This window comes from Gracilinanus agilis, chromosome 1 (genome assembly GCF_016433145.1).
Source record: "Gracilinanus agilis isolate LMUSP501 chromosome 1, AgileGrace, whole genome shotgun sequence".
Taxonomy (NCBI): Eukaryota; Metazoa; Chordata; class Mammalia; order Didelphimorphia; family Didelphidae; genus Gracilinanus; species Gracilinanus agilis.
In genome coordinates, this window is record NC_058130.1 from 14,957,046 (window position 1) to 14,969,787 (window position 12,742).

The 12,742-nt window shown below is 43.8% G+C and overlaps 1 protein-coding gene across 1 annotated transcript in view; it reads right to left on the minus strand.

The window, feature by feature from the left end:
- The window catches only part of LRRFIP2 (LRR binding FLII interacting protein 2), a 66,602-nt gene extending 54,438 nt beyond the window's left edge, over nucleotides 1-12,164 (minus strand). Inside the window, exon 1 of the mRNA XM_044675548.1 lies at nucleotides 12,017-12,164. Coding sequence (XP_044531483.1) covers nucleotides 12,017-12,106 — 90 coding nt within the window. The 5' untranslated portion in view covers nucleotides 12,107-12,164. The remainder of the gene's footprint in view (nucleotides 1-12,016) is intronic.
- Nucleotides 12,165-12,742: the final 578 nt, after the last annotated feature.

The following is a 12,742-nucleotide window of genomic DNA, read 5'->3' on the forward strand; positions in this document are numbered from 1 at the left end:
CACACATACACACCCCACCCCCAAAAGGGGCATCACTCCATTTTCTCTGAACTTTTATTAATGAAAAAGATGGATGTGTCTCTTAACCTCACTACATTTTTAAAAATCGCACTTAACCATGTGAAAACTTTTTTAAAGTAGCCACAGTTATCCAAGACCCAGGAAAAAATGTCTTCCTGCCACCCAAGTCCTTCACATTGTCAAAGGGTTCAATATGTTTTAAGTTACATATAAAAAGATGTATTGCCTTTGTCCCTGCATCCTAAGGCCCGCCAGGCCTTGTTTTCAGGCTGACAACCGACTCCTCGAAGTGTTGTCTTTCTGTAATACAGGGTAAAGTCCTTGGGAGCAGGAACTACCCCACTTTTCCATGGTTATCTCCCAAGTCTCACTTTAGAGTTTACACACACAGCAAGAGTTACTAAATGATTTTTCATTCTTTCATTAGAATTAGTAGGTTGAACTTTAAAAAAAATAATAAAATGAAGATTGGACTAGATGATTTCTATAGCTCCTTCCAACCCTAAATTCTAGAATCTATCTTAAACAAGCTATTCGTTTAATGAAACTTCTTAGAGAGGTTTGTATTCAGCCTAACAATTTAAAGGGAGATGGAACTGGGACAGAGCCTATCGCAAAAGGGAAATACTAATATTTAGTCAGTCCTTTTGGGGTCCAATAAAGTGGAAGTTTAATAAATGAATACATCAAGAACCTGTGATTTCATTTGGGGAACTGAGCCCATGACTTCGCAGATAAACCCTAAGGAGTTGTCTAAGGCACTGAGCTTGAGGGACTTCTCGAGAGTCATTCAGGGATTAAGGATCAAATGCAAGATTGAATCAAGGTTTTTCAGTCTCCAAATCTACTGTTCTATGTACTAAATTGCCTCTCAGCACCCAATATATGCCAGTCACCAAGCTAGATGTAGGAGATACAAAGAAAAAGAGAATTTCCCTGCCCTCAAAGAGTTTACATTCTAGCCAGGAGAACCAAGAGACATACAGAAATACCTTCCACATAGATACAAGATATTTTGGAGGGGAAAGTATGAGTAGCTGGGTTGGGATGACAGGTTCTAGAAGGGCTTCAAATAGAAGAGTCTTGAAGAAACCCAGGAATTCTAAGAGCTTAGGTTAAGGTTAGGGTTAGGTGGGTGAGGACAAAGGACTTTCCCAGCTCAGATGGAATGTCACATTTGAGGAAAATTAAGACTAGTTTTGTTGGTCTACAGTGTTTGTGAAGTGCTTCAAAGGTCAAGCAGAGTTTCTACTTTAATCAACAGGCAATAGGGAGCTACTGGAGTTTGTTTTAAAAGAAAGAGAGGGGCAGCTGGGTAGCTCAGTGGATTGAGAGTCAGGCCTAGAGATGGGAGGTTCTAGGTTCAAATCCGACCTCAGACACTTCCCAGCTGTGTGACCCTGGACAAGTCACTTGCCCCCCATTGCCCACCCTTACCACTCTTCCACCTAGGAGCCAATTGACAAGGTGGGCAAAATGAGCTAAAAAGTGGCACAGGTGATGTTTCTGATCTGTTTGGAAGCTCCTGTGCCAGGAAAGCTTCTTCAAGAAGGCAGTCAGAAGGTCCTGCATATAGCAGGCACCAAACACAGTCCCCAAACAGGAAGAGAGAGATTGCTTCTTAACAAAAACTACTGGTTCCAGACACAGCTGCCATTACACAATGTCCGTGCGCTGCCCACACAAATAGTTAAGAGCAAAGGTCAAAGTGAATCCATCAGAAACCAGGCTGAGGGCACTTGCGGTATTGACAGTAGCGATGACCCAACCTGTTGAAAACAAGCCACCAGCTCCAGAACACGGGACGTGAACAGAAACACAAGTGAGTGACCATTTCTTAGAGAAGTTTAGCCAAACCCAAAGAGCTGTCTACCACTACCACTGATAAAGGGGGGCAAATGCACTTTAAGGGGCACAACGTGCATTAATACACTTTACAGACCTTCGACAACATGCGCATCATCACCCTGCAGCGGGCCAAGGGAAGAGAACAGTCGACCAATCACAAGCCAAGAAGCTTGATTTCAACTCTGGGGAAAATTCCAGAATGAAGCATTAAATAGATGTAAGTAAAAACATTGAGGACTCTGAACAGTGAAGATGAGGCTGAGAAGTGCACGATGGTGAGAGTAAAGGAGAGAAGTTCCATTCGGCTGGAACGCAGAATCCACAAGGAGCATCAGACAAGAACCTGGACTCCAAGCTAATCTCTTGAAATGTGGAATCCTGGATGCGTTGCTTAACCTCTCCAGGTGCAATTTTGATCTAAATGATCTTATGTTCCTGACAGGAAAAGTACGTAGAAGTCAACTTATGGGGAGCCCTAATGTCAAGATAAGGAAATTATATTTTGAAAAATAGGAGAAAACCACTAAAGGTTAGTGAGTAAAGGAGTGACACAAGGAAAGTGAATTAAAGAGACTGCAGTATCAAAGTTGGATTCCACAGATCAGAAAGACCAGAATGAACAACACTTGCATACATACGCATACATCTATGCACAGGTGTCCATCCCTTTCACACTGCAACTTTCCCCATTGCGGTTTTGCTATATCATGAGTTGGCATAAGAAATGAAATGGAAATGGGGGCACCAAGCCACAGATGACATGCAAAGGCCAGCAGATGACCTAGAAAAAGTTTAGAATCTCAGAAACGCATAAACTAAATATATAGTATTAAGAAATAAACATATTCTGTCTTTGAATAACCATAAATATACAATTTATTTTAAAAAGTTAAGATAAGGAAAAGGTTAGTTTGCAAAAGAATGCAAAGCCAAAGCTCTTCAGTGAGCTGAGAATGAGAGCTCACCAAGAAGGGTGTAGCCCCAGAAGGCTACACTTATCCCCAAGACAGGAAAAGAAGCAGTGAGTTTTCTCTGAAAAAGCAGCCCTCACACCACCACCACCTCTTTCACTGTCCAGCCTGAGGCTCTGGAGCCACCTGAGGGCAGAAGAAATATGCCAATTTGAGAGAGAGGAGGTGGCCCACGGGACCATGGGGGAAACAGTCAGAAGCATTAGGTCCAAACAAAAAGAATGAACTGCAAGGTTCCAAGGAATCAGGCACCCCAAAGAGGCCTGAAGTCACCCTGATGGGATGCTTTTCAATTTGACTCGCTCCTCTCAGGGACCATGCTACCACTCTTTTAAACCCTTGCATTTGGGCAACTCCCAGGCAAACTCTGTTCTGCCCAAGTTTCAACTTCCCCACAATTGACAATGCTTCCAGGCTGGCACTGTTTTTTGTTTTTTGTTTTTTTTTAAAGCCAAGTAAGTTCCCAATGGAGCAGAACCTTCCTTGTTTGTGAGTGCATGTGTTCAACTTCCTCCTGCCTGCCTTGAAAAGAACCTGGTTGTAAGAATCTCAAAGCCTGAATTTTAAGGTTGGTTTAAAAGTTATTCCCATTCCAATTCCTCCCCTAACCCAGTGAAATAGAGAACATGCTAGAGCTGAAGAAAACACATTCAGAGCTTGATGGGCTATCTTGCTCACAACTCAAAGGTCTCTCTGAGGCTATTTCTTCTCATCTCATCCCTTTCTACAAACAAACTGAGAAAAACACATCAGCCCTGATTATAGGCAATCTTCCTCTTTCTCAGTTTCTCCAGATTTTAAATGATTCGCATCCTAGCCCTGACTACTTTTTGGTGAATTTCCATTCAGCATTCAGAAATATGAGGTTGGTCCTGCTCTGCATCTTCCCCAGACCCAAGGCACTTGCTACCGAGGAGGGAGTACTTGGTTCTTTTAAGCAAGGTAATCTACACACTGAGGATTGGAGTTGTATCTAAATTGCCCTATTTCCTAAAAGGTAATAATGGTAATAACCTCCCAAATTCCACTTTAAGGTCTGCATGTGACTATTTAAATGAGAATGATCATTACTGTTATTATTACCTAGTCAGTATATAAGAGCAAAATTTTAGTATGCCTATTATAGCAGTGACAAAGCTAGGCAACTCAGTGTAGGATTTGGTTGTGCCACGTTCCAAAGAGCTGTGTGAATTGAATGTCTGGGGGGAACCCCCAAGCCCCAAACAGATCCCAGAAGTCTCATGTAATAAGCGTCACAGAATCATGTGTCTTAATTTGCCAGGATGGCAGGTGAAGTCCCTGACTGGCAGTAGTTAAGAGATGTGACGGGGAGGGACTCAAACTCTGTGAAGTGAAACTCTGGCCAGTTAGAAATCTTAGGGGGAGACTGATACACTGTGGTACAATTGAACATAACGGACTTCTCTACTAGCAGCCATGCAAGGATCCAGAGCAAGGCTGAGGGACTTACAAGAAAGGAAACTAGCCACATCCAGAGGAAGAACTGTGGGAGGAGAAACACAGAAGAAAAACAACTGCTTGATCACATGGGCTGATGGGGATATTATTGGGGAGGTAGACACTAAACGATAACTCTAGTCCAACTATCAATAATATGGAAGTAGGTCTTGATCAATGATACACGTAAAACCCAGAGGAATTGTGCATTGGCTAAGGGAGCTTGGGGGGGGGGGGGCTTGGGGGAGAGGGAAAGAACATGAAACATGTAACTAGGAGAAAATATTCAAAATAAAAAAATAATTTCAAAAAAAAGAAGAAGAAAATCTTAGGGGAAGGGTTCAGATGAAGCTTTAAAAGCCAGCAGTCTCGCTCTGCCATTTTTGGGGTTTGTGAAAGGAGTTTTCTCCCAGCTATCCCAGCACTTATCTATGAAAACCATCTCTGGCCAAGCAGCCACCAAATCCAGGAACTACAATTTGCAACTGCTGCCAGGGAGGTTAAGTTAGAAAGGCTGGAAACCTTATTTCTCGCTTTCTTCTCCTTACTAATACACACTTAATAAATTTAGTATGAAGTCTCCAAGACTCATTTTTATTTGTAACGGAGTCTACCAATACTTACTGAGAGGAAGACTAATTAGCCAGTCATTCCCAAATCATTCCTACAGCCAAGTCTATTCCTGCCCTCTGCTTCTCCTCTTCCACCCCTCCCCTGGCTGTTTGGTTAGTTCAACACATTTTTTAGAATTACAGCCAAGTGGTAGTCAAGAAAGAAAAAAAGCTCTAACCAGTTAACTGAGCTGCTTATTGGTAGGCTTTGTCAAAGGTCTGAAAGTAAAAAAGGCTGATGTCCAGTAAAATTAGTTTTGTTTGTTTGTGGATGCTTTGTGAATGAATTATGCCGGCCACCACTATTGATGTAGCTTTTCTTCCCAAGGAAAGATGAACCAATAAGCATCTTATTCAGTGACTAAGTGGCAAGTCTTGTACTGGGCCCCTGAAAATAGACAAAAATGAAACAATCTCTGCTGCCAACAGGAGCTTACCTTCTATTGGACAGACATGTCCACATATACTCACTTTTTACTTGTATGATATACATATCTAGAATACATACATTCAGAGGGCACATTTGTATGTAATTCAGAAGTCCCTACTATAGTAGATACTTATGCACATACACACAAATATACAACACAAAAGGCTGCCTGAGTCTTGTCTCAACTCTCTCCACTCTCCAATCCAAGCTCCACACAGAATCCAAAGGGACCTTCCTAAAGCACTGCTGTGGCCACATTCCCCTCCCCTCCACATCAATAAACTCCTGTGGGATGCAAGAGAAACTCCGTCACTGGGCTTTCCTTTCACAGCCATTCTTTTCACATATGCACTTCCATCTCCCATCTCTGTGGCATTATCCTGCCTGTTTTATGTGTCTGGAAGGGACTTTCTCCTCACAGTCATCTCTTACAACTTATTTTTTTTTTTAATTAACCCTGACCTTCTGTCTTAGAATCGATAGGGCTCCGAGGCAGAAGAGTAGCAAGGGCTAGGCAATAGGGGTAAAATGACTCACACAGCTTGGAGTGTCTGAGGCCAGATTTCAACCCAGGATTTTTATCTCCAGGTCTGGCTCTTCATCCACTGAGCCACCTTGCTGCCTCCACCCCTTATACAATTCCTAGTTTCAGCCACAGATCAACCTAAATGGCACCTCCTACATGAAGCCCTTCTTTCCTCTTTTTTTTTAAACCCCTTACTTTTTGTCTTAGAAAAGATACAAGTATCAGTTCCAAGGCAAAAGAGTGGTAAGAGCTAGGCAATGAGGGTTAAGTGACTTGCTCAGGGTGGCATTGCTAGGAAGTGTCGTGAGGCCAGATTTGAACCCAGGACCTCTGAACTCCAAGTCTGGCTCTCTACCCACTGAAACAACCTAGCTGCCCTTTAAAGCCATTCTTGATCCTACCAACTAATACGAAATCCCCACCTCAACTACTTCTTATTCATTTCATAAGTACAGTCAATCCTCAACATTTGCAGGGCTAAAAACAGCATGGCCATCAAAAATAGGAATATCGATATACTGAGCCTGTAGGAAATTGGGGCTTAGAGCCCACTGGCCACCAAGACCTATGATCATTAGCTATAGATTGCTGAAAATACGCTTTCCCAAGTACAATTCTTTTTAACAAAACATTTAACAAAAAATTCTGAGTATGCCCTTTTCCTAAAACGGAAACCATCAAATTCACAGTTCAAACCCATAAAATTCAGTAACCAAAATAAAATTGGTAACATGCAAAACATATACTGACTTGTTAGTAATTCCCTAGAATTCTGTGACCTCTTATGCTAATAGCTCAATTTTTAAAATCCCACTGATTTCACACAATACTCACTTCTCATAACACATGAAACCCAAAGTACCATAAATACAGTGCAACAAATAGAATTCTTATAACTAAGACATTTTTTAACCTGACTCTTACCTTCCACCTTGTTAGATGGCAGTGTGAGGGCACTATCTTGTATGCTATCCTGCTGTAAACTCCTCTACCTCAGCCTCCCTCTGAAAACCAAGGAAGACATTGACAGGACTTGGATATGCCCTGGATGGCACAGAGACTGGCAAGGCCTCAACATCACCTCCAACACTCTCTTTCATGGCTAGTGGATGGCACTAGAAATTGTGCATAATCTGCCAATGGCATCTGCTTCCTGCACCATCTGAGATCTTTCAGGGTCTTGAAGTAGGAGAGCAGAGCAGGAGCAAATGATGGGAAAGGCAGACTCAATGCCTCCGGTCAGCTGGTCACTTAGGTTGACAGCGGCTGCAGACACTAGCCCAGAGTTTATTTTCTCACTAGCCTGAGCTTTGGAAGCAAAAACTACAAGCCAAACCTTGAGTTGTAAAGATCCACCATGAAAATCTGTAGTGAATGCAGGGTCCTCTTCCCAACACAGAGGTGAATGAGCCCAGTGAAGCACCTGGCACAAACTGGCACACATCATGCCTCTCCTTTTTCTCTACTAGGCATAGCCACAAATCAGCGTGATTGCCAATCCAAAAATGAAAGTGAGTTGTTAATAAAACCTCAAGAATGCCTGAAGGTGAGGAAATTAAACTGGTACATGTGTATGTGTGCTGTCCATGCCGACACACATGTCCTTCCACAAGAATGCAGGTATTCGAAGGGCAAGGTCCAAGAGCCTGGCTCAGGCCTGGATGCATAACAAGTGCTCAATACATGCTTATGGCCTGACAAAAAGAAGTACAAGGTAACTGGGGGTAGAGGGAGAAGACATTAGCAACTGAAGGACTGAAGAACACCTCTGTAGACAGTGGTATTTCCCTTGAATGGCAAACAGGGACTCCTCACAGGTGAGAGGGAGGAAGGAATGCACTCCGAGTCTCAAGATATCAGGTACCAAGTCACTGCCAAGGGGAAGATGCCCGAGAAGGACAGCAAAAAGGCCACTGTAGTGGAAGAGAAGCTAGGAATGACAGTCACAGTTGGCAAGTCTCTCTTGGATCCCACCTCTTCTTTCTACTCAGAAAACCCACCTTGAGTGGACGCCCCCTCACCTTGACCACTGCAAGCACCCATCAGACAATCTCCCTACTGTCTCTCACCTTCCCAGGTGGCACTCTACTCAGTCTCCAAAGGCATTTTCTTCAAGCACAGATATGGCCATGCCAACCCCCTGTTAACTTGGAAATAAATACAGAACTTCCAAGGAGATAGAAAACCCACTCCTTAATCGAGAAAAAGGGATAGGCTCATTAATCTGGCCACCACACAGAGTCATAAACGAAATTCCATACAGAACCAAAGACTCTAGAACCGTATCCCTGGGAGAAGACACCACACTAGATGCCAACTCCAAAGAGACACTGGACCTGAGAGTCTCTTATACCCTTTTGGGAAGCTTACAAAGACTAACCACGAACAGTTGTGTAGACCTCCTAACATTCAGCAGTTATGGCAGTAGAGAATGATCAGTTGTAACAAAAATTAAAGACACGGGTCAAAAACTCAGGAGCTGGGCTTCCGGAGAGGAAACTTTTATCCAATAGAGACACCTCCAAAACAAAAAGGTGCTTAACATTCGAATCAAAATAGGTGTGCTTAGTACTGGGGTTTCTCGAAAATAAGGGTAAACTGAGTCATCCAGAAATCCATGTTGACACCCCATTCAATAAACTCCAAAGGTTCTCTAGAATTCAATGGCAAACTTTTCTGCTGACTCCAAGCTACCTTTCCAGCCTTATCCTGACTGCCCTTCATTCTCGACAGTCCAGTGGAACTGGGCTCTTCTCTGTTCTTCATATATAACACACCATCGCCCAGACCCACACCCTTGCACTGGCTGTGCCCAAGGTCTGGAGCACACCCACACTCCACCTGACTCTGACTCCCTCTCTTCCAGGCACGAGTCACGTATTCTCATGCCCTCCCTCCCAAAGAAGACTACCTCCCACCCCGAGAAGGTAAGCTCCTCAAGGGTAGGCAATGTTTCCTGAGCAGAGTTTGGCACATAGTAGGCCCCGAATGAAGGCTTGTTGGCTGATTCAATCCTTTTAGTATCTGATTCTCTTTTGTGAACAAGCAGGTCTTTTACAAACAGTTTTCCTTTAAGCCTCAGTGTGGTTCAGCGTTTAAAATGTTGACTTGTGAGTATGATAACCAGATCTGTGCCTCTCCTGTTACAAGTGAGTCTTTGTACAAGGCTGCTAAAGGAAGCCTATGCCTCACTGGAGCTCTGGAGATAAAAATAAAAACAGAAAGATCAGCTGTTGGGATCCTGGGGGAAGCTCTTTTCCAGCTGAGGACCATAATACCCACCTTGTACTCTTAAGTCTAAAGGGGCAGGGGCCTGATTTCCAGAAAACAAACAGGAGAAGGCTTAGTCATCACCTAGGGTCTGCCAAGGCCAAGCTAGTCACCAGGCTTGGTCATGTTAGCATAAGTATCCTCCAACTTCTACTTGCCTGTTTACAGATGTGTTTGGGAAGAGCTATAAGCCTAAACGACGATTTTAGTGGAGAGGCAATGTGAGCCCAAAGATCTAAATATTCAGCAGCTCTGTAATAATGCTGAGAAGGAGCCCCAAAAGCATCAACTTCCCCCTATCCTTCAAGAGAAATCTGGACAAAATAACCCCAAATCTAAATCCACATTTCTAGAGAGCTCCTATCCAAATTCTTAGTTGGAGAACAAATGTGGCCAGAAATGTCCCTTAACTGCAAACATGTGTAAGATGTTTTTCAATGTGCTCTTAAAAGATGCTATCCCATTTTATTTTTAAATACATTTCAGCTGTTAACCACAGAGTCCCTACTAGTGGGCAGATCAGGACAGGCTTCCTGTAGAAAGTAGTATCTGAGCTGAGACATGAATGAAGCTAAAACTTCAAAGAAAGAGATGAGTAGGGGGCAAGATGGACCACCCATTCAAAGACAGAGACCAAAAATGGAACAAAAGGTATAGGAAACCACAATCAGATCCAGTTAGCTAGAGCCCAGATGTGCAAGAAGGAAAGCAAAGGTTGTAAAGGCAGGCTGGAGTCAGATTGGGAAGACTTTAAAAAAAGAAGTCATTTTATCCTAGAGGAAAAAAGGAAATGAGTGGAACTTCCTAAGCAAGAGATTTGCACTTTAAGAAATCAGTTTGGCAGCTGTGTGGAGGCAGTCTTGTGGCAAGAGTTGAATTAGGAGGCTAGTGGTCAGGGTACTGCCTATGAGGGACGAATGCTAGCTGTATTCCCCAAAAAAGAATCGTCTGTGGCCAGTAACCTATTGGGGATGAGAGTTGAGCAAGAGGGAGGAGTTGAGGGTGATTGAAAGGCTGGAAACTGGCAGGATTGGATGCATGGTAGTGCTCAAGAGAAAAGGGAAAGTTAGGAAGAAGGGAGAACATTAAGTTCTGTTTTGGAGAGGTGGATGCCCAGCTGGAGATAACCAATAGGCAGCTGGTGATGGAGGTCTGGAGTTCAGGAGAGAGAGGGAGTCCTAAGACTCAACTGCAGAGAGGTGACAACTGAACCCAGGGGAGGTGATGAGATCCCAGAAAGAAACTGTGGGCAGAGGGTCCATCCAGGCAGAGGAGGGCCATGAGTGCTGAGCTCCACCACAGGTGCACAACAAGAAACAGCTAGGCAGAAGAACCAAGAGAGTGATGCCATCAAACTCCAGGAACTTTGCAGGGCGTAGTCACCAATGTCGGATGCCTCAGAGAGCCCTGAACATACCCGGGCCCAGGAAGAAGAGAGTAGGCTGCCTGCCTCTAGGGAAAGGAAAAGCTGTTCTAATGACCTCCAGCCTCTCTGTGAAACAAAGCCAGGCCCACCTTTTTAATGCCAACATTCTTTACTGTGTTGTATGGCTGAAAGTCATGGGACTCTACGGTACTACAAAATTAAAAATGAGCATCAGGCAGGGGACAAGAGCAAGCTGCCAACCCAGAATAAATGAAGAGTTAAAAAGAACCAGCAGAAAGGACATTGTCAAAGAAATATAGGATCAGGGCACCTAGACAGTTCAGTAGATTGAGAACCAGGCCTAAAGATGGGAGGTCCTGGATTCAAATCTGACCTCAGAAACTTCCTAGTGGGGGCAAGTCACTTAACCCCTGTTGCCTTGCTCTTAATCATTCTCCTGCCTTGGAGCCAATACACAGTATTAATTCTAAGATGGAAGGTAAGGAGATATATATATATATATATAAAATAAAAAAAAGTTCTGGTCATGTGTTGAAAAAAGGATTAACAATGGGCAGTTGGAGGGCACTGATATCCTCAAGATTTCAAGAGAATGTGAGGGAAAGCCTGGCTCCCACCAAGTCAGACAGATGACTATGGAACACTTAGGCGAGGAAGACATGGACAAGCATCACACAGGCTGGACACCAGATGGGCCAACCACATGAAACTACTGTCATCAAGAATACCCAAGCCAATGAAATCTCTGATCCATTTGGGTTCGCTGCTCTTGGAGGTCTTGACCAAAGCCTATTGAGAGAGTTGATGATGACTAATCATTCCAGATCTCACTGCACTATCTTAAACATAACAGAAAAGACAGACATTCCCAGTCGAGACCCCAGAGCACCCTCTTTCCAAATGTGACGCCCAGGGTCCAGAAAATAGAAACTGTTTGCTGGATTTCTTTATAACCAACTGGCCTCCCTCAGCCACCCAGGAAAGCCAGCTTTCTGATACAGAACTCCAGCGAGGAGCCAGCCAATACTCAAGGGGGACAGAACACACTACTTGGGCCCCCTAGCCTGGGCTTTAAAGAGTAACTCAGTGCAGGCCTGGCCACACTCTGCAAAGGGATGAGCATTTCCGGCATCCACCCAGAACCACTTCAAAGCTGTGACCAGTAAGTGAATCTGAACTCCTGGAGACAATTAAGACAAGCACCTTCGGTAGAAAAGCACTCCTGACAGAGTAGAAAGCGCCCTTCACATATACGTGGCAGGATGCAAGATGGCAGCTTTGATCCCTATCCAGCACGCTTGGGGGCGCACCATTTTTGATGAGCAGCCAGCAGGGAGAAGGCAGGCAATCAATACATGCCTCCCACCGAAGGGGGGATTTTTAACCATTCATCCTCTTCTCACAGTTTTTTCCCAGGACACCCATTCCAGTTTTCCTAACACTCCAACCCTTTTTACATGAGCCTGCACTGGTAAGGATTTTAAATTCACAAACCTCCCGAGCAATGTTGCTCAAAGCTTCATCTTCAGCAGAGAATCGGTCTTTCACTGGCGTCCTCTTCCTCCCAGAGCCAGGAGTCCCCATTTTGTTTGTTTCCGGGTTTGCTCGATTCTCTTAACTGAGTTCAATCATCAAGTTTTTAACCCTGAAAGTGAACAGAAATGTTTAAGTAAGCCTTTTCCTTCATCATTTAAGCTGACCCACTCTACTTTTTGTCTGTGTTTGAAATAAAATTAACTTTTTTTTCCCAGAAGCTATTTTTATTCATATCAGATGGGCATTTACTTGTCTCCTCTTTGACAGAAACCAAGACGGTGAAGTAGCTGACATTCTCCTGGAGAGATTGGGGAGGGGCACAGCATGTATAAGGGTAAATATATTTGAATGTGAGGTAACTTGAGGAAGGCAGCTAGATGGCGCAGTGGGTAGTACAGGCCTGGAGCCAAAAAGACTCATCTTCCTGAGTTCAAATCTGGACTTAGACACTTCCTAGCTATGTGACCAGGGACAAGTCACTTCACCCTGTTTGCCTCAGTTTCCTCATTTGTAAAATGAGCTGGCAAAAGAAATGGCTAACCTTTCGGACATCTTTGCCAAGAAAATCCTAAATGGGGCCTCAAAGAATCAGACACAACTGAAATGAGTGACCACCAATTTGAGGAGGGAGAGATCATTAACAATTTGAGGATGAGTTCATCAGATGAGGCTTCAGGAAAGAAG